We start from the raw sequence: 22,800 nt of genomic DNA on the forward strand, positions 1-22,800 counted from the left end.
TTGCTTAGAGTTTGTTTATCATTAAAAGCTGATTGTTAAGTACACATTGTTTTTTCTTTTACTTATAGGTATTGTCTCAAACATTACAAATAGCCCATCTCTCCACATCTTGCCGGGAGACCCTCTTGGATGTCATTTCTGCTCTGATCCTAGGCGAAAATGTTGCCTTGCCAGAGACCCTCATCAAAGAAACTATAGAAAAAGTAATTTACTTCAGCTTAATTGAGTGATTAATATGTTTATCATTGCACAAGCCTCCTGGGGAGTATAATTGAATCATGGCAAAGGCTCTGCCTTCTGGGAATTTATAATCTTAATAATCTTTGAATTGCATGCTATAATAAGGAAGACACAGTGTGATAAAAGCGAAATCTGTTCAGCAAATGTTCACCAAATGTATATAGCCTACATTGCGCTGGGTATGGACTAGATTTCACAGTGGACTCTATGGTGCCTATGATTTTCGATAGGGAATGGTGCTCTGAGAGTTAGTCATTACAGTTTGTCAAACTAATCTATTGATGTCATATAGAAACAAAATGGTTAGTTTTGTCTGGGGTTGAGGGACGGAGATGGCTTTTCAAAGGACTTGTATTTGGGATAGTCCTTGAAGGTTAATAACAGTCTGCCAGTCAGAGGAGGGGTTGAAAACTCTAGGAGAGGAAACAGCACAGGTGTGTTAAAAAAAAATTATGCCGTTGAGGCACATGGACACATGAGGAAGTGTGATGTGCATCATGTCAGCAAGGCTCTGCTTGGCTTTGAAAAGTTAGGTTGGATGTTATCCTGCAAGTGTTGGAGGTCACCTGGAAAAACTAAGCAGGGAAATGATTTGATGAAATTTGCATTTGAGTCAGTTTAGAAGATGGATTGAAGGGAAGTGGGATTGAAAATAGAGCAGTTAGGTTCTTCCTAGCTTCATGTAGTGCATATAAAGTATAGCGGAAAGTTTAAATCGTGCTGCTGGCTCTTATGTAATTCTCCATAGCTGGAGAGAATCGAGCAGCTCTGGCAGAGCCCTGTGTCATCACTAGAAACACAAAGCCCTTCACGTCTGTGTAAGTTCCCGTGGAGAAGGCTTAGCAGGGGACAGATTGCTCCAGCTGCTTTCCCGCAGGGGCCTCAGTGCCTGCGTCTCCCACTGGGTGTGTCCCTCTCGCAACCGCAGACTCAGCAGTCAAGTTCTTTTCACCTCGAGTGACGGTATTAACTTGTATTGAGCATCCCACTACTTTCTGCTTGCAAGTGGAGGACCTTGAAGGTTTTGGAAGTTTTTGTTTCTTTGTTTTTTCCAGGAATGGGGAAAGTACTCCCTGTGTACTTACATTAAAATTTTTTTATTTGTGGTTCACAGACTTTTGAGAGCCAATTTGAAAGACGTTTAATTTTGGACTTTTCTGAAGTCATGTTTGCTATGAAGCAATTTGAGCAGGTGAGGAAGATACTATGTTACCATTTGTTGTGTTTTTAATCTGTTATAGTAAAATAAATGTAAAATCCTGTGATTTTTATTCCTTTTTTTTTATAAAAGGAACAGAGTATGTCTTGGATGTTTGTATTCATATATATGTATATATATTTTTTAAGCGATTATATTCTAATTTCAGGTCACAGTGAAGTTTTATTCCATATGCTAAGGCATTTAAATTGTTTTTATTTTTTTAATTACAGTTGACATTCAATATTATATTAGTTTCAGGAACCAACTTGTTTTTAAATAATCCTTTTGGGAGTTATAAAACCATATGGTAAAATTGGGGGGGAAACAGTTTCAGAGACTTTAATGTGAATTTGAAGCATAGAAAATAGTTTCTCAAACACTTTGCATTGTAGGGTTGTTGTGAATTTGATTTCATTGCTACACAATAGATCCTGATGGAATGAAGTCGAAATCTTTCTTATCAAATCCTAAGTTTATTTTATCCCTTTCCTCTCACTCCCATCAAACATTTGCCACTCCTTGAATACTTCATGGGAACCTATCTCTGTATCTGTTCTCTCATTTTCCCTTTAGTCTTTAATAATAGATATTATCCTTTGTCTCAAAGAGAAAAAGTCTGTGTACACATACCAGCTCTGTTCCTTCCTGCCCAGTGAGGGGCCTTTATCTGCCTTTTTAAATTTAAATTTTGTTTTAGTAACTTCATCTTTTCCTTCTTCCCTGTTCCCTTTTGCCTTTTTTAAAAAAATATTATCTTTATCAGAGTACTCTATGGTGTTTAAAATTTAAAGTCAAACAGGGCTAAAGGCAGTCATTGGTTTTCCACTCCCATCTTACTCAGGAGGAGCAAACCATCTAATGACTTTAGGTGTTTTTTTTCTGATGTTTACTTTATATTTTTAAATCATCTGAATTTGCTACTTTTCCTCTATGCATTAGTTTTAGCCCTCATCTATAGACTTCCTCCTATGGTAGATGAATTATGGTTCTTTTACTCCTCTCATCTTAATATATCACAAATTTTGGCTGAGTTCATATTCACCATATATTTGACTCTTATTTAAAAAGGAGTATTTTATAATTATATTCCTTTCTTGTATACCTTGACATTTTTCCTGAAATTGCTTCATTCTTTAAAAACTGGAAATTGTTTTCTTTGAATAGCGGTCAGTGAGTCTGTTTTCCAACAGTATTGTAGAATGCCTTTCACATGACACATGGTCAGATAATCTAGCAGCTCAACCTTTTCTGGAGACATTCCTCCTGGAGCAATTCTAGTCCGACTGTGTTGCTTTCTCAGCCTACTGCACAGATGTCAGACAAGAACTATCCTTTTCTTTTCTCTTGTTTCCTAGATCACACATTTTTCTTGTGTTATAGTTTACTTTCTTATTTTGATGAACATTCTTCAGAGGTTCCTTCAGAGGTTAACGGAAGTAAAATTTTGAGATTTAGTACATCAGAAGATGTCTTTATTCTCTCCTCACACTACACTGCTAGTAGGCTAGGTACAGAATTCAAGATTGTCATTTTCCCTCGGCTTTTCAGGCATCACTCCATTGTCTTCTGGTTCTTATTGTTCCTGTGGAGAGTTCTGATGCCAACATGAGTCCTGATTCTTGGTTATGATATTTTTTTTCACTGTAGAAGTGTTAGACTCTTCTTTTCCTTAGGTGTTCTGAAATTTGTATGTTAATAGTGTGATTTTTCTTTCTTATTTTTAGCTTTTTCTACCCAGCTTTCTCTTATATATTGAGAATTGCTTCTTGATTGATGACACTGCAGTCAAAGATGAAGCTCTGGCTATTTTGGCCAAGCTTATTCTGAACAAAGCTCCACCACCCACTGCTGGCTCGATGGCAATTGAGAGGTACCCTCTGGTTTTCTCACCACAGACAGTGGAGTAAGTTCTACGTCTTTATTCCCTGTATTGCTGGTAAAAATAATGCATTAACAGTACCATTAAAAAATGAAGATCTATATGTATTAACTGGAAAGATGTCCATGATATGTTGTGATGAGGAAAAGCAAGAATATATGTGAAATACTCATTTTGCAAAGCTAAAACAAACAGTGTATGTAAGCATAGGAAAACACATGGAAGATACACAATGTCAGGAGGATAGTAAGTGAAAGGAAGATGTGACTGTAAAATTTTTTAACCTGTTTTAAAATACATTCACATACAGTTGCAAGAAATATTTCAGAGAGGTTCCATATACTCTTCACCCAGTTTTTCCCAATGGTAACATCTTACATAAGTTTACTGTAATATCACAACTAGAAGATTGACATTGGTACAATGCACAATTCCATTTTTGTAATGTTTGAGACCTACAGCTAGGCAAAGTTCTTAGACTTGACATCAAAGACTTGACCTTGCACCCACCTTACTCAGAGTTACCAGTTTTACATGCACTTATCTCTACATGCATATGTAAATGGATATAAGTTCTGTGCAGTTTTATCACATGTGTAGTCGTAACTACCACCAGGGTCAAGATACAGAGCTGTTCCATCACTACACTGATCTTTGTGCTACCTTCTAATAGCCACACTCACCCTTCTCCCAGTCCATCTCTACCTGCTGGGAACCACTAATCTAGCCTCCATTTTTGTAATTTTGTCATTTTAAAAATACTATATTTTGAGATTGGCTATTTTCACTCAACACATTTCCCTTGAAACCGATCCAAGTTGTATCAGTAATTCATTCCTTTTTATTTCAAATGTCATTTCACATTCTTATTGCTGAGTAGTATTGTTTAATCATTCACTTGTTGAAAGATATTTAGGTCATGTCTAGCTTTTGGCTATTATGAATAAAGCTGTTGTGAACATTCCTGTACATACTTTTTGTTTCTCTGAGATAAATGCCCAAAAGTGAATTTGGGTTATGTGGTATGTGCATATTTGGTTTTATAAGAATCTGCCACATGGTTGTCCAGAAAGGCTGTGCCACTACCTGTTCCCCACGCAGTGAGTGACCCAGCCTCTCTGCATCATCATTAGCACTGCATGGTGTCACTGTTCTTTATTTTTACCAGTGTTAACAGGATATAGTGATGTCTCATTGTAGTTTTAATTTGCAGTTTCCTAATGGCTGATGATGTTGAACATCTTTTCATGTGAATATTTGTCATCCACATGGTCTTCATAGTGAAATATCTTTTCCTTTTCTTGACCCATTTCTAACTCTGTTGTTTCTTTACTGCTAGTTTTGAGAGTGCTGCATATTTTTTAGATACAAGTCCTTTCATCAGTTATGTGGTTTGCAAATATTTTCTCCCAATCTATAGCTTGCCTTTCTTTGCTTAAAGATTTTTCAAAGAGCAAAGTTCTAAATTTTGATGAGTTCCAGTTTATCAACTTTTCCTTTTATGGAAAATTTTTTTGATGTCAGCTCTAAGAACTCCTTGCCTAGCTGTAGTTTCCAAATATTTTCTCCTATTTTTCTAAAAAGTTTTATAGTTTTATGTTTTACATTTAAGTCCATGATCCATTTTGAGTTAATTTTTATATAAGGTAGGAGGTTTTGGTCAAATTTATTTTTTTGCCTATGGCTGTCCAATTGCTCTGACAACATTTGTTGAAAAAGCTTTTCTTCTTCATAGTACTGCTTTTGCACTTTTGTCAAAAATCAGTTGGGTGTAAATGTGTGGGTCTATTTCTGCGTTCTCTGTTCTGTCCCATTGTCCTATGTGTCTATTCTAGGCTAATACCACACTGTCTTGTTACTATAGCTCTAAAATAAGACTTAATATCGTGAAAAAATATTCTTCTTTATTCTTTTTCAAAGTTGTTTCAGCTATTCCTGTTCCTTTGCTTTTCTATAGAACTTTTAGAAGAAATTTGTCGATGTTTACAAAAAGAAAAGAAAAGAAAAACCCTTCTGGGATTTTGTTTGGAATTGCATTAAATCTGTAGATCAGTTTGGGGAGAATTGACATCATAGGGATACACAAACTCTTAACTTTGTTTACTTTACGTACGAGGTTGGCAAGAGGAAGAAAGAGGTGACTTAGCACTTAGATCATATACCTTTGCATTGTTAAAGGCTGTGGATTACTTTCTTAATTCTATTAACAGCAATGCATACTCTTTGGAACTTGAAAACAGTTCATGTAAGTAAGTGAAAGGATTCTGCTTATCACTTTTCAAATAGTTTGAGTGGGTGTGCTTCTAGAAATTATGCATAGGAATACATAGGAATAAAACATTTTCTTTTGTATTAGTTAGACCTGTTGCTGCGTTCCTTGAGTTTGTGCTGAGTAATCAGCTTTGAAGCATTGCAGCATCCCTTGAGATGGTGTTATTGTCCCCACGGTCACACAGCAGAGTAAGGTTTTGAATCTGATGAGCGTGAGATTCTGAAGGAACCCATCTTCATGCGTTGCTCATATACTGACCTTAAAAGGAGCTTCTCTTTCAAAGCATACCAGTGGGGTCCTGTTGGTTTTTTACTTTGCCCAGCTCTGATTCCTAAGGAATGGGTACTGAATGACCTCTGTAGGTTTATTCTGTTGGAACTTTTCTCTTGATTTTGCAACACCAAGCCAATCCCCAATAGGCAGATTCCTTACAGATGGCCAGAACTGTGGGTCTGGGCAGGGGGAGCCAGCTGCGTTGTTGGCTTCCCTGAGGTGAAACCAAGGGCGCCCTGAGGCCGCTGGTCAGATCTGCTCACACTCCGGCTTGGCCTTCTCAAATCCTTCTTAGAATGTGGCATGATAAGAATAAAAACATGAATGGAGGCATGGTAACTAACGTGAGGCGAGTGCACAGCTTCTGTGTTCATTTCTCCAAGGAAACCTCCTCTGCCGCCTCCCCAGAAATAAGCTAGATGCGAATGTTCGGCCACCCCTCCACCCACTCACAGACTTGTGAGACTAAAAAGAGATGATGGATGTGAAAAGACTCTTTGGAAGATGAATTTATTCTGGCATTTGACAGATACTTATTGTATCAGGCACTGTTCTGGGGCATAAGAATGAAAGAGAAAAAGGTTTCTTCTTTTGAGAAGATGACATTCTTGGGGTGGGGTAGTATGTGAGGCAGGGACACAAACAAAATAAGTTTAGATGGTGAGAAAAAGAAAAAGAAAATAGGGTGTTGGGAGGGAGAGTGAGTGAGAAGCTGGACTTTCTCTAGGGAGGGGACTTTTGTGTCCGTTGTAACGATGGGAGGAGCCAGCCTGGCCAAGGAAGGCTTTCCAGGCAGAGGGAAGAGTGGCTGGGACAGGAATGGGCCCAGTGTGTGTGAGGAACAAAAAGCAAGCCTGTGTGGATGGGGGCACTGAGCTAGAAGAGTGAGCGAGGTAGTGAGAAATGGGCGAAGGTCAGATCACTTAGGCCTTCACAGAGTGAGGTAAGGGGTGTGGCTTGTATTGGAGGAGCTCCTTGGCAGGTGTGACGAAACAAGGGAGTGACATGGCAACTAAAGATGCACTTTTTTAAAGCCACTTGTAAGGTTTTTGCAGTTTGTTCAGTCATGGTTAGTACTTGACAGACTCTATATCAAGAGGTAGAGATTTTTAGAAATTGCCAATGAAATTATCAGAATTTCCAAACATTCAGTATCCTGATAAGTATGACACAAAAGGGAATGCAACTTTTTGGTTAATTTTAATGATAAGGAATAAAAGCCTGATATTCTACTTCTGTTGGAAAACAAGCTAAGCAAACTGGACATGGTGGATAAATTATAAAAATATCATTTTACATGTTTTTATGCTTTTTCTTTTGATTCGATTTTTGTCTTAAAGAGGACTAAGGTATAGTTCATTGGCAAAAATAAAAAGAGGCTAACAAGAATGCCAAAGTAGTAGATACTTAAAACTGAACGTCATATCAGAAAACATCATTGAGTGAACATTTATCAGATTAAAGCAGCAGAGAAAATTACTTCTAAATCATAATCATTTCAGTGACATTTGTCAGATTCGGTGCAAGAACTTTGCGGCGGCGTTCTACATGTTCTGCATTTGTGAAGTATAGTGGCCCCCCGTTATCTGCAAAGGATACATTGTTCCAAAGTCCCCAATGGATGCCTGAAATCTGGGATAGTACCAAACCCTGTATATACTATGTTTTTTCTTTACATACATGCAACACTCATTTTTCTCACTTACAGGAAGTCTTTGACATATCAGAGTTGCTAGCATCACTATCCTTGTGTTTTGGGGCCCTTATTAAATAAAATAAGGGTCACCAAACACAAGCATGGAGATACCTGATAGAGACTAACGGGCAGGTAGCAGTGTGGAGAAGCTGGACAAAGGGATGAGTCACACCCTGGGTGGGGCGGGATAGTGCGAGACTCCATCACACTCCTGGGAACAGAACCCTATTTAAAATGTATGAATTGTTTATTTATGGAATTTTCTAGCGAAACTGCAAGTAAGTTGGGGTAGAGAGGGCAACTGTAGTAAACATACCAAAAAGGAAAGAGGATGGTGGAAGTCAGTTTATTCCAATAAACTTACCTCTCCAGTTCTTAAAAATATGTGCATCAGCACAAAATTCAGAAATAGTACTTAAAACTGGAAAAGACTTCCTTTAAGTTATGAAGCAAATTAAAATGGAAAATAGAAGAAAATAGAACCAGTTTGGTTGAAAAGCCTTTCGCTAAAATCAGTGAGCGATACACATTTGTTTGTTTTGTAGATTCACCCATCACCACCAGTTCTCTCCTCTTCCCAAATGCTCCACACATGGAAAGGAGCCCAATTCTATTTCCAGCTTCTTAAGGCAAGAGCGATTACATTCCTGTTTATCTCTTCTTCTTTCAGATCCTATGTAAGGCTGAGGAAGACCAGATCCAAGGGAGGAAAGGAACAGCTCCCAGTATTGGACCATCTTCTATCTATAATTCAGTTACCTCCAAATAACGATACTACTTTCCTCTCATGTTCTTGGGCAGCCCTTGTCGTGTTACCTCATATTAGGTGAGAAAATACACCGTGTTTTATTTTGAAAGAGATACTTAGCATGCTGATTAAAACCTTTATTAGCCATTCCCAGCTGTTTCATGAAAAGCCAGTGTGAACTTTTCCCTTTTTCTTCCCATTTCTTGGATAGACCCCTTGAGAAAGAGAAGGTGATACCACTAGTCACATGCTGCATAGAGTCACTCTTCGTGACGGTTGACAGAGGGAACTTTGGGAAAGGTCAGTAGCAATTCCTGTCTTTCTTTTCTGACGCACCCTGAGTCATTTATAAAGTCACAGAGTGCCAGAGAATAGTGCTACATTGTGTTCTGGCATAACCTCTCATGTGGTAAATACGGAAAAAGGAGGGCAAGCAGGAGGTGTTGCACTTGGACTTCTTAACCTGGTGACCAGATCAGGGCAGTTTAAACATAAGCTGAATCTAAAGGTCAGGGTAATACGATCCCCTCACTCCCCACCCACCTGAGCCCAGCCTGTGTCTTGTTCCTTGTCTTCCAGGCCCAAGCTGCCCCTGGTATACACCTTCTGCTCCAGGTATTTGCTGATCCTAGGAATGCACTTCCTTTTCCAACTCTCTGGCTGCCCTTGGACATGCCCTCCTTCCTGGAGTTCTCTCTAGGTCTTTGCCATTTAGTGAATTCTCACTTGTCTTTCAAAACTCAGCTCAAGCACAACACCTCTAGAAAGGCCCTCATGGCTCTTCCAGGTGGAATGTGGCCACCCTGCCCCAAACACCATTCCCTGTGGTGTACTTCTATGTCTCCCCTCACTACCCTGAGAACAGCATAGGGATTTTGTTTTATTCTAGCACAGTATTTTTTTTCTAACAGTAGTCAGTCAGTCATTCATTCATTCATTCAACTATTAATGTGCTGTATTCTGTGTTAGAAACTAAGCAGACATATTGGAGAATAAGGTAGCTCCCCACACTTCCAGTGCTCGGTCACACATGACAACTGGCTACCATATTTGACTGTGGCTGCTGCTTGTCCCAAGTAAGAACATTCATACCATTGCAGGAAGTTCTGTTGGGCAGCACTGTTCTCAAGTTTAGAGTAGGGCTTGGTAAAATGTTTATGTGAGGACTAGTTAGTAAATACGTTAGGTTTTGTGGACTGCATTCAGATTTGTGGTATATTCTATTTGTTTGGTTTTTGTTAAAAAAACAAAACAAAAAATACAACAACTTTAAAAATGTAAATAATTATTCTTATCTCGCCAGCCATATAAAAACACACTACCTACAAGATTTGACTTGCTGGCCATAGCTTGCCAACATCTGGTCAGGGATTAAATGAATGTATAATTAATATTAATTAAGTGGATTATGGATAGTAGCCATTGGATATGTGACTTCTTATAAATTGGAGACATAAAATCTACATGAGCTTTATACAGAAATAGTCTTAGCTTTTGAGAAGTCCAAGTCTGCTCTCCTCCTAAGTTCTAATTTTGATACTGCCAGTCGGTGGAACCATTGAATTTCGTCCTCATCTCAGTTAATGGAACATGCATTTTTATTCTCTAATTCTGAATATATTTTTCTCTAAAGTTACATATAACTTGGAGCCTTCTCTTGTAGTTCCTTTCTGTTAAATTCTGACATTTGACGGATTATTCTTTAGAAGGCTCAAATTTAACTTAATTTTGTATAAATAGCATGTGTCAGATAAATGAGATGTCTGGTAGTTACTGTGTCAAAGAAATAAGTACTGTGGCTTCTCCTGTTTTTCTGTGTTTAGGAAACTTGTTTGTTCTTTGTCAAGCTGTAAATACTCTGCTGAGTTTGGAAGAATCTTCTGAGCTTCTTCATTTGGTTCCCATGGAACGTGTGAAGAATTTAGTATTGTGAGTAAACACATTCTCCATTTACCTTAATAACAAGTAAACTACAAAAGCTTCTGTGTTTGTGAAATCTTGGACATTTTATACCTGAGCTGTATTCACATTGGAGATTCATAATCGATTTAAATCCTCCAACTAAAATAAATACAATTCTTGAGAGTCTTTATATGCAGGTTCATCTTGGTAAAGGGGTGTTTTGCTGTGTGTGAATTAATGTAGAATTAGTAAAGGGTATTTCATGCTGATTAATCCCAACCATAACATTGCACAGTGTTGACCTTTTGTAACTTGTTGAGTGATTCCTACACACACATTCCTGCTCCTTTAATGTTCTCTCACCTTGACACGATCAGCATCTCAGAAAACTTTCCTGTGGTCTTTATACTATATACCAGCCAGCTCTGGTTTGGGTAGTAGCACCGGGCCATTAGCCATTCATTACTGGATTTAGCCTCCTTTTTAAAAAAAGGCCTTCTGGACACCTGGTAAACTAGTTTGTTTCTGTTTCTGGAGTCCAGAACATTTTATTCCTGTGCTTCTTAAAAACAGATTTACTCATGAATATTCATTCGTCTTTTCTCATGCACCAGCCCCCTATTCTGGGTACTGGAAGACGTAGTGAAAGAATCACTAAATTTCCTGCCTTCAGGGAACTAACATGCTAACAAAAAGAGACAGTAAACAAAATAAGTAAGTAAAGTAACTAGCATGTTAAGTGGTGGTGAGAAAATTAAAGCAGAGGCAGACGACAGGGGGAGTCTAGAGGTTGGGGACAACAGCAGTTTTAAATAGCAAAGGCCTCACCAAGAAGGAGACATCTGAGCAGAAGCCCGGAAGTGGCGAGGGAGTAAGCCACGAGGATGTCAGGGCTCTCGGGCACTCTCTCTTCTAGGCCTGGGGCGATTTGTGTACCCATGGCAGGAGGTGGGGAGAGTGTGCTGGCTTGAGCAGCAAGGAACTGTTGTGGCTGAGCAGAGCAGGGCACAAGAGGACATACAGGTGGGGGTGGCAGGCAGTGTATGACCTTTGGCCTTTGTAAGGCCTTGACTTATACTCTGAAAGGGGACAGAGAAGGATTTGGGGCAGGGGGATGACTTAGGCCTAATCATCCTGGCTGCTGTACTGAGAAGAGACTGAAGGGGAATAAAGAAACCAGTTAGGATCTCTTTACATTTGCCATTTACCACGCCCCATATCAAATAGCACTCCTCTTCATCCCTTGCCCTCTCCTCCCTACCCCCACAACCCAGGCTCTCAGTCTAGCCTCTTTCCCCTGATTGACTTTTCTCCACCACACTCATCGCTCTCATACTGACAGTTCATTTGTTTACCGCTACCTTCCCCTATTGGAATACAAGCTCCAGGAGGATAGGGACTTAGCCTATTGTGTACTGCCATATCCAGTGTCTAGAAAAGCCCCTAGCACATAATAGACACTCAGTAAATATTTGTTAAAGGAGGGCGGCACGTAGAGGTTAAGCAGCTTGTCCAGGGTTATATGTTGATGGATGATGGGCTGCCCCACCCCAAAGTCTGTGTGCGGGACCCCTCCTCTGTACTGCTTCCTCATTAGCTCAGTGTCGTTGTTACTAACAACTATATAGGTTGCCAAGACAGCATAATCCCGCTTCTGTGTCCAACTAGCTATGTGTCTTTGAGCACGTCATTCATTGTCACTAGCCTCAGATTCATCTCTAAAGTGATGCTAATGTCCACGTAAAACTTTTACCTGTTCTTTTCTACATTTCCTTCACCAGTGATAATTTCCCATGGTTTCTGTTATAGTCTGAATGCTCTGGGGTATACGGGCCAGTTTGGGTCTAATAAACGTCTTGTTGCAGAATGTTTCCTTTGGAGCCATCTGTGTTGCTGTTGGCTGATCTCTATTATCAGAGATTATCCTTATGTGGCTGCAAAGGGCCACTTTCTGAAGAAGCTTTAATGGAATTATTTCCCAAGTTACAAGCAAACATTTCAACTGGTATATCCAAGGTAACATTGTCATGGCGTGTGCTCCCATCTCTCATTTTTTGTTTGTATGTGTTGCCAGTGGTTGTCACAGCTCCTTAGTCAGAAAGTGCTGCTGTGGGTGATTTCTGTTTAAAGCAGTGATTCCTGAACACTGACCTACAAACTGTTTGCAGCAGTTCTAATTGGGGAGCTTAATAAAAATGTAAATTCTGGATCCCACACCCCAGCTCTGATCCAGTGGGGCCTTTAAAGCCCTCTGGGTGATTTCGCTGCTCATTGAGGTGTATAGAAATACCTGAATACATTATTCAGAGATAAAACTCACTAATGTCAATGGAATTGTCAACTTAATAAGATTCATTGCATTTATTTACGGAAATGCCTGTAGTGTCACAGTTCAAGGAAACAACGTGGTTTTATGTGCAACCTTCCCTTCCCATCTAGTCTGGTCATTAAGTGCTCCATTTGAATAAGGTGTGTATTGGTGTTGAACATGAAATAAGAGATAGAATAAACTTATATTACGCTGACAAGTGGTATATTTTTCATAATTCTATAAAATTTAGATCTCACTGACTATTAAATAGTTTATTCTTATGTTTAAACTTTGGACTTTGATACATGCCTTTTACTTTTTCTAGATTCGGCTTTTGACAATAAGGATCCTAAACCACTTTGAGGTTCGACTTCCAGAACTAATGGAGGTATTTTAACTGTTCGATTTGGATAACTTTTTAAAAATGTAACTTGATACATATTTTTATTTCCCAAACAAGAGGCCTGGTGCACAGATTCAGAGATAAAACTCACTAAAGCAGACATCCCCGAGGGGTCCCAGATTGCGAGAGGGTGCAGGCCCACCAGTGCACTATCAGGGCCGGGGAGGGACTGCAGGAGGGCTCCAGGGTGTGTCCAGCCTTTCTCCCCCATCCCGACTGGCCGGACCCCAGCAGCAAGCTCACCTACCCAGTCAGAGCATCTGCCCCCTGGTGGTCAGTGGCATCATGGCAACGGGTCGAATATCGAATGAACCTTTGGACACTTGGCATATTAGGCTTTTATGATAGAGGATTGTGATTTCATAGGAAATTCAAACACTATGTAAATATCTACCAAAAATTGAAATTTTTTTGTAATCCTTATTCCCGCTGAGCCAACAAGCCCACCACTGAAACTCCACAGTTAATTGGTGCATATTGTTTCAGACTTTTGTATACACACACACAATTTAAACTAATGGTGTTGTGAAGGTTTTCCGTATCAGTGCCTCTCATCCTACCTCATTTCTTTTGAGGTTTGAATAGCAGCCCACAGTTTAAAATACCCTATTTAACCAATTCCCTGTTGGTGAATGGTTCGGTGAGTTGCCCACAGTTTTTCAGGATACCCAGTAATATTGCAGGGAGCATCCTTACACAGATAGTTTTGTATAGCTAAATATTTCCATAATGAAAATTATTACTTCTTGAGGTAGAAATTACTTCTACTAAAGAGAGAATTATTTAGTGAAAATACATATACTTAGTTTTTTAACAAATGTTACCAATCAGTTTGAGTCATTTTGAGAATTACTTTCCTCTTCTCCTTATCATTTCTGTGCTAGATACTAAACCTAAATTATCTACTAGAGAGTAAATGGTGTGAGGAAAAAACGAATTGTTTACCTCACTCCCCAAAAGTGGTGCTTATTTAACTTAAAACATTAACATCCCAGTTTTTACTTTTTAGACCTTTGGTCACATTTAGTGCTTTTTTGGAAAATCACAGCTGACATGCCTCCCTGTTTTCCCGGCTGCTCAGGATGACAGGCTCTCGGAGCGGCAGTCCGCCTTCGCTGTGCTGCGCCAGGCAGAACTCATCCCCGCGACTGTGAACGATTACAGAGAGAAGCTCCTCCACTTGAGGAAGCTAAGACATGATGTGGTGCAGACCGCAGTCCCTGATGGGCCATTACAGGAGGTATAAAACACCACCTTTTAGAAAAAATATTCTACTTATGCTTTTAGATCTGTTTGGCTGGCTTTGGAAAAGAGAAACATACCAAGTAGTTACCCCAAAAAAGTTTTTGTAACTGGATAAATCTTCAGTTCCCTTATCAGTGGTTCTCAACCCGTGGGTCGCGAACAATGAAAATACATCCTGCGTATCCGGTACTTACATTACGATTCATAACAGTAGCAAAATTACAGTTATGAAGTAGCAACGAAAATAATTTTATGGTTGGGGGTCACCACAACATGAGGAACTGTATTAAAGGGTCGCGGCCTTAGGAAGTTTGAGAACCACTGCTTAGATGCTTTGAGTTAGGTGACTCTGTCAGTCATTTCAATAGTGGAACTAATTTCCTGTCCCCCTTCTGAAGATGTGTCCTGTGTGAAGGAAGGTAGTGACAACAGAGGATGCAGGGTCAAGTTTAAAGCCTGATTTCTTCTCCAGACTTGTTTGGTGCTCCACGAAGTCAGCCTCTACCTTTTGTATCTGGGATTTTCTGTCCATGACCCTTGCAGATACATCACGTATACCTTTGGGAGGAAAGCCAAATGGAGGCATTCCCCTTTCAATCAGAGCAGTCTGTTCCTGCTCTCATTTATATGTTAGTGTCCTGTGTTATGTTCTGCTGCTAAAACAGCTACAGGCACCCACCCCCAAATAGTACTAGAACTGCCATTCTACATGATGCCTCCCTAGCATCAGTTAGGTGGCTCTGTCAGTCATTCTGGGATTCTGGTCATGACTGTCACTCACTGCCAAAGGTGACTGAGAAAACTAGACCTTCTGAATGGACTCCTTTAATGGCATAGTTTTGAGAACTCAGACATCTGCTTGTGAAGCCACACCTGCCATTCCCAGCAGACTTCTTGGGTTCTTCACCATCTGTACTTTACTGATGTCTGTTCAAGTTTCTTCTAATGAGGTGATGGAGCTGACAGTGTTTGTTAGGAGGGAATTAGCATTTAAATATCTCCTTTCAGCATGAACATCTGGAGTGAGTTTGAGTACTAGGTTTGCTTTAGTGATTCTTCTGTGTTAAATAACAAGTGACATTTTGGGGAGAGTTGGAAAATTATTGCGACTGAAATGCAGATTGGTACCTACAACTTTTCTAAAGCATGAGCTCCTTTGCAAACCTTCGGATATCTGAGTTGGGATATTTGCATCTCGGTGCTGTTTTATTGTAGTTCGTTACCCACTTACTAAATGAGTCTGTAATTGCAGGTGCCGCTTCGTTATTTATTAGGCATGTTGTATGTTAACTTCAGTGCTCTTTGGGATCCTGTTATTGAACTCATAAGGTAAGCATGAGTTAAATAGATGAAGCTATAACGGTTTAACTACTGCAGCATGATGGAGCCAGTATTAGACTCCTAGGTGTGATTTAAATGATTGAAGGGATTTATCGCTCTCATAAATCCTTTGTGGGATAAGGTGAAGAAAAAACAAACATGAATTATTCTCTCTGATGCCAAGTTTTTCAACAGTTCAAATGTTATATGTATATTTCTTTGTACATTGAAATAACTTTAGAGGACTTTCTCCTTTTACTTTATATGATACAGCTGTATTGTTGAATTTTTTCAGTACAAAGTATTGTATAATAATTGCATGATTTTATTTATATATAATCATTGAGCCAAACTTAATTTTAAAAAAAAGGACTTTCTCTAAATAGAGGCCACTCCTTCCCTTAATAGGCCATACCTCATACCCCCAGCCCATTATTGTGCCTTTAAAAATAGTCTTCTTATGGGTATCACTTAGGTTGTTAAAAATACTATTTAGTACTTTATGACTATAAAAATGATCTGTGGTCTATGCAGGCATTTTGAAGAATATAGAAAAATACAAAAGTCATTTATAGCCCTACATTTTAGTTATGTCCTTTCCTTTCACTCTTTTTCCAGTGAGATACCTCAGAATAAAGATCATATCACATCTTTTGTCTTGTGATCTTCTTTTCTTTAGCTCTCATGCACATGAAATGGAAAATAAGAAATTTTGGAACGTCTACTATGAACATCTAGAAAAAGCAGCTACCCATGCTGGTATGTAAAGAGGCATCAGGTGGAACTGGGAAGAAAAGTGGTTGCTTAACTTTCATTTTTACTGCTTCATTACACATGAAGTTGGGAAACAGAAATGAGAAGTGTGTTATCTTTGATAACCTTCGGATGTGGTTTATTGTTTCCTTATATTGCTAGAGAAAGGAATGCCCTGACCTGAGGGACACAAAGGACAAATGCTGACATTTCTCTGGTGGTTCTGATGACTTTTTTTTTCTTTTCAGAGAAAGAACTGCAAAATGATCTAAGAGATGAGGAGAAGTTCATAGGAGATGAAAGTTGGGAGCAGACTCAAGAAGGAGATGTTGGAGCGCTTTATCTTGAGCAGTTAGCATTGAAAACCAACTGTCAGGAAAGACTGGACCATACCAATTTCCGATTCCTGCTGTGGCGAGCTCTGGCAAAATTCCCAGAAAGGGTAGAGCCACGGTCCAGGGAGCTTTCCCCGCTTTTCTTGAGGTTCATCAAGTAAGTGTTCTCTTCTTGGAATATGTTCCTAGTAGCGTGCCCTCAGTACCTAGAAGAGAAGGTACAAAGTATTAAGCTCCCAAATTGGCCAAGTTATTGTTATGCCTGTCATGTTTGCACATCTTTGGCACATCTATAGAGCACTGGCTCTAACAACTAACCTAGTTTAGTTCACCACTTAACTTTACATGAATTTAACCAGCCCACAAATGGTGTTAATAAAATATTCCAGGTTACAAAATAAAAAGGCCTTATCAAGACCGGACAGAGTGGCACAGTTGGTTGAGCATTGTCCTGTACACCAAAAGGTTGCTGGTTCAATTCCTGGTGAGGGCACCTGCTCGGGTTGTGGTTCGATCCCAGGCCGGGGCTCTTTTGGAGAGTGACAATCAGTGTTTCTCTCTTCCTCCCTCTCATTTCCTCTCTCTAAGCATGTACTCTGGTGAGAATTTTTTTTTTTAAAGGCCATATTGAGTTAGTTCAGTGTACAAAGAGCTTGTTATTTCTTGCCCTGTTTGTTCATTATTTTATTGTCTGCCTGCAGCTTAAAAATATTTTTCAGTAACTCAACCCCAGCCACTCTGCTTTAAACTTCTTGAATATTTCCCATGATGCTGAGGAATGTACTCTCAAAAAATAATAAGAAAGTTCTGAAGCGTTGTTCTATTTTGACTAGATAAGCTGTGTGAGAGTCAGATTGCTTTAAAACTAAAGATAAGGAATGTGTATAGCACAGTACATGTATGTTTTCTAACACTATTTCATTACATGGGAAAATGCTATAGGTTTAAGTTAAACAGGCTGTGAACCACAACATGTCAGGCTTGTTCAAGGAACAACAAGGAAGTCTGAGAGGCTACAGCAGTGATCCCAGGAGAAAGTAGTTGGAGATGAAGACAAAAAGTTAACAGGAGACCAAGTTGTGGAGGAACTTTAAGTGATAGTAAGGACTTTGGTTTTTATTGTCAGTGAAGTGGGAAGACATTGGAAGGTTTAAACAAGGATGACATGACTTCAGTTTTTATCAGGAGTTTTCTGGCTGCTATGTTGAGAATAGACTAGGATACCAGTAGTGAGAGTAGAGAGAGTTAAGAGTTAGGAAGAGAATATGATGGGAGACTTGACCAGTGTTACAGTAGTGCAGATAATGAGAGGTAGTTGAACTCTGAATGTTTTGAAGGATTTCAGTTCAATAAGATATTTTCAATAATTGCAACTAGATTAGCCTTTGGGATTTGCCAACAGATCAGATGTGTCCTAATGGGGATGGGGGTGGGGAGGGTTGAGGGCCAGTGGAGGAAGGAGGAAGGGGAGGAATCAAGGATGTCTCTGAGGGTTTGGCCTGAGCAACTGGAAGAAGAGAGTCACCAATTTACTGAGATTGGGAGAAATGCAGAAGCTTGCAGATTTGTGGGGAAGATCAGGAGTTCATTTTTAGTTTGGGATACTGAATAGACATCTAAATAGAGATGTCAGGTAGGTACTTGAATTTGGAATTTAAAGTTTAAGGGAAAGCTTTGGTGAAGAGATAAGTTTGAGACTCATCGGTGTGTAGGTGGGTTTGTTTGTTTTTTTAAATTATGGTCAGGGAATGCAATCACATGTGGGCATGTAAATCTAGAGAAAGAGTTCCAAGGACTGACAGCAATATGTAGAGACTAGGAGATAAGGAACCAGCAAAGGAGGCCAAGAAAGACTGACAAAAGAAGAACCAAGACCCCTTAGTATTCCTTGAAGAAAGGCTTTCAAGAAGGGAGTGATCAGTGGAATCAGAAGTGTCTGAGACATCAGTCCGATGAAGAATAAGAACTGACCATTGGCTTCGGAAGAACCTTAACATGAGTTGTTTGAGTTAATCTGGTAGGGCTGAAAGCCTGATTTAAAAGGGTTTAAGAGAGAATGGAAAACAAAAATGGAAATAACAAATATGAACAGTTCTTATAAAAAAAAAAAAAGAAGCAGATATAGGTGGAAGGAGATGTAGGAGCAGAGAGGGAGCTGTTGCTGTATTGCTGTTTAAGATTTAAGCAGCGTGTATGCATGTAATGCTGCTGGGAAAGACCAAAAGAAGGAGTAAACTCACATGCAGGAGGGGATGCAATTGCTAAAGCCATGTCCTTGAATAGTTAAGAGGAAATAGGATCCCTTGCATAAGTGAGAAGGTTTCCATGAATAATTCATCTGGCAAAGGTTACAAGCCAGATGCGGGCAGGTCAGTAGATGGGCTGGTAGAAGAGTAATGATTTTCTCTTTTTCACATAACTCTTTAGTCTTTAATTTATTTATAGAATGAGGACAGTGGTATTTAACTTTCTTGCCTTGTTTTGAAGATCATATAAAATAATGTTTTTTAGTTATTCATGGATTGCAGAGGGCTCTGCATTTGCAAGCTGTATTAATGGTGTTAGTAGGATATGAATTTCCTACCATGTTAATTTAAGTTTTTCCCTCATTAAAGAAATAGATTACCCCTTAACCTACGACCTTCCTCTAATACAGAGATGGCGAACCTTTTGAGCTCGGCATGTCAGCATTTTGAGAAACCCTAACTTAACTCTGGTGCCATGTCACATATAGAAATTTTTTGATATTTGCAACCATAGTAAAACAAAGATTTATATTTTTGATATTTATTTTATATATTTAAATGCCATTTAACAAAGAAAAATCAACCAAAAAAATGAGTTCCCGTGTCACCTCTGACAGGCGTGTCATAGGTTCGCCATCACTGCTCTAATAGTACAAGATGCTGTGAGATGGGGATAGAGAAAGGAGCCTATAATAGGAAGTGGATCTTTGAGGTTAAGAAGATAGAGATAAAAAATATACAGTTTTTTAAAATGTTTAAATTAAGACTAGTTGACACCTATTACCTATAAATAATACTTTTATAGATGATCCAAACTAATGGAAAACCCAAATGTCACCTTTAATCCTGACAATGAAATCTATTATTGCCTTTTTATTTTCATTTTTGGCTAGAAATTTACCTTTCTAAATTTGTGTCTAATAATTTTATATTAGAGCCAGTTTGTGAATCCCTTGTAAACATTCTCTGAGAAGAATCATATCAAGAATCAGAAACAAATGACTAACACTGGCAAAAACATCCTTGTAATAGGTGACAATGACACTTAATGAATACTTGCTATGTAAGTGCTTTGTGTGAATTATCTTAAATTTAATAAATGAGTGAGTGTGCTGTGCATGCGATAAAGGTTAAAGATATGTCAAGTGGTTAATTGAATGTTGAGAGTATAATTCGGATGTTATTAAATCATTTTATAACTGACAGAGCAACTTTACTCATTTAATTTGTTCATTCATTTTTTTAAAATTTATTAATTACTAGATATTGCTAGGTGAGAATACAAAGTTGGATATGGTAGCATCTCAGCCCTCCAGTTGTAGTTTAGTGTATTAACCTGGTGTTTCCTCCAGGTGTGTTGTACAGTAATATCCTAAAACATGCTATTGTATCCGTGTATTTTTTATTTTCATACCTGATCAATTCCCTTTCATCTGTAGCTTAGAGCCATGCACAAAAGAGACAAACACACACACACACACAATAATTGTTGGATGGATGAGTTAAAGTGACACAAAACAAATGAAGTGAATGACAGTGACAGCCTTCAAGATATTAGTTACCTGCAACAATGGACCAAAATTAAAGGATGTATTTCATTAAGAACAAATGTGAATGCCAACTGCACAAGCTTAGTTTAGAGGAGACGGACATAAAGACCTACTGGTTTTTATTGCCTGGACATTCAGTTGAGTCTGTGACTGCCCCCAAAAGCTATGCCGTTGATAGTTCCATCTGTTTTATCAGTCCCCATATCTAGAGGACTGAATTTTGGTACAGCCCTCTACAAAGTAGAATGCATCTGGTTTTAAAGTGACCAACATGGTCTTAATGCTGTACTTTCAATTCAGCAATTGGCAAAAGTAGGTTTATAGGTGTGATACAAATAAATAATATAATAATAAATAATAGCACAAGCATAAACTGTTTCGTGTACTCACAACTATAAACCTACTTTTGCCCCCCCCCCCCCATATTTACTGTAATTCACTCTGATTCCTGCCTGTCCTGGTTGTGTTTTCAGAGACAGGGAGGCTGATTTCAGCTCGGTCCGAAGTAGACATTTCAAATATCTTCAACAGTATAACGATGGGCTGTCTTCCGCAGTTAGTGATTGACTTGTGAAGTAGGGTCCTTCCAAGGGTTGGACTACAACAGAATAATGTTTTAGAAGAGCCTTGACTAAGTGCCTCTGATGTCTCTCCCACATGTGATTCGGTGAACTGTGGGTGTACGTCTGTCACAAACAGAATTAGGACATTTCAGCTTCATCTGCCTTTTGTTACTCTTTCCACTGCAGCAACGAGTATTACCCAGCAGATCTGCAGGTCGCTCCAACCCAGGATCTGAGAAGAAAAAGCAAAGGAGTGGCAGCGGAGGAAACAGAAGAACCTGCTGCTGGAGACGATGAAGAGTTGGTGGAAGAGGACGTGCCCCAAGATGAACCCTCACAGAAGAAAACGACAAGAAGAGCTGCAACCAAGTAAGTTCAACATTGCTGTTACTTCACATGCCCACGGTTCTCGGAGGAATGGGGGTAAGTCTCAGAGCCTTGATGGGAAATGGCCTTGGACGAGATCACCTGCTCAGATAACTATATACATTTTACATAAGTGCTGTATCTCCCTGGGTTTATTTTTTAATTAATTAATTAATTAATTTATTTATTTATTAATTTATTTTTTAGAGCCCAAAGAAACTGTCATCTTCCATGCATGTTGGTTGTTTGCTTTTTATTTCGTTCTTGTTTAGCCACAGAGTATTAGAGTTGGAATCATTTAATGATAGCTTTTTCTATGCATGATATTGCTGGGGCCCAGAGCTGTTACATGGTCTTTGACCTGTGTTGTTGCCTTTTCATAGCGCCACGGCATCGTGTTTGTGTGCTGGGGAAGCGAGTAATGGAACATCGGTCCTCTTATAAATGAGCGTGTCAGCGCTTTTGCATTGCCTTTTGACTTGTCTCCTTCTGGTTACCTTTTCTTCATGCTGTTATATTATCTCTTATTCTCTGGGTAACTCATTTACCTAAATTGTTAGAAACCTTAGAAAAGTAAGAAGTGATCATGCTTGTAGAAGTTACTCAAGCAACTTGAAAATCATCTGAATTGCGGTGTCAGAGACCCACTGGATTTGGTGCCATTGTGTTATTTTAACACTTTAGATCTCAACCTCCATCTATTTGTTGAATTTCTCCCATGAGCCATTTATTAGTTTGCCCATTCATCAACTGTATTGAGTGCCTTTTGCTAAGTGCTGGGCTGCAGATATGGACAGTACTTAGACTCTGCATTGCAGGAAGCAAGGTCAAATGCCTAGTGAAATATTTTTATAGAGGAAATATGTTTAACAAGTTAAGTGCCCAGCCTTTTTTGTCTTCCAGTTGGAAAGTATAGTGTCAGTCACCAGTGACTGACATGGGACTTAACGTTTTAAAGGAGTTATGGGAGTACAGTAAAAAATGACTTAATCCTGTATAATAAACAGGTAATATGCAAATTGACCATCACACCCTCTCAGGATGGCCGCCCCCATGTGGTCAAAGATGGCTGCCACAAGATGGTTGGCAGGGGAGGGCAGTTGGGGGCGACCAGGCCGGCAGGGGAGGGCAGTTGAGGGCGATCGGGCCAGCAGGGGAGGGCAGTTGAGGGCGATCGGGCCAGCAGGGGAGGGCAGTTGAGGGCAATTGGGCCTGCAGGAGAGCAGTTAGGCATCGATCAGGCTGGTAGGGGTGTGTTTAGGGGGTGATCAGGCTGGCAGGCAGAAGTGGTTAGGGGCAAGCAGGCAGGCAAGTGGTTGGGAGCCAGCAGTCCCAGATTGTGAGAGGGATGTCTGACTGCCGGTTTAGTGGGATCGGGCCTAAACCAGCAGTCGGACATCCCCCGAGGAGTCCCAGATTGGAGAGGGTGCAGGCTGGGCTGAGGGACACCCCCCCCCCTCCCTGCATGAATTTTGTGCACTGGGCCTCTAGTTCTAC

The 22,800-nt window shown here is 39.5% G+C and overlaps 1 protein-coding gene across 1 annotated transcript in view; it reads left to right on the forward strand.

Annotated features, from left to right (window-relative positions):
* UTP20 (UTP20 small subunit processome component) overlaps positions 1-22,800 on the forward strand; it is an 89,863-nt gene that overhangs the window by 10,145 nt on the left and 56,918 nt on the right. The window contains exons 10-22 of the mRNA XM_081085099.1: positions 69-203; positions 1,355-1,432; positions 3,166-3,344; positions 8,232-8,387; positions 8,521-8,609; positions 10,133-10,238; positions 12,077-12,227; positions 12,848-12,910; positions 14,007-14,165; positions 15,423-15,499; positions 16,170-16,249; positions 16,492-16,735; positions 21,124-21,306. Of these exons, the coding sequence (XP_080941225.1) occupies positions 69-203; positions 1,355-1,432; positions 3,166-3,344; positions 8,232-8,387; positions 8,521-8,609; positions 10,133-10,238; positions 12,077-12,227; positions 12,848-12,910; positions 14,007-14,165; positions 15,423-15,499; positions 16,170-16,249; positions 16,492-16,735; positions 21,124-21,306 (1,700 nt within the window). The remainder of the gene's footprint in view (positions 1-68; positions 204-1,354; positions 1,433-3,165; positions 3,345-8,231; positions 8,388-8,520; positions 8,610-10,132; positions 10,239-12,076; positions 12,228-12,847; positions 12,911-14,006; positions 14,166-15,422; positions 15,500-16,169; positions 16,250-16,491; positions 16,736-21,123; positions 21,307-22,800) is intronic.

Source organism: Myotis nattereri, assembly GCF_964212035.1.
Source record: "Myotis nattereri genome assembly, chromosome: 2".
Taxonomy (NCBI): Eukaryota; Metazoa; Chordata; class Mammalia; order Chiroptera; family Vespertilionidae; genus Myotis; species Myotis nattereri.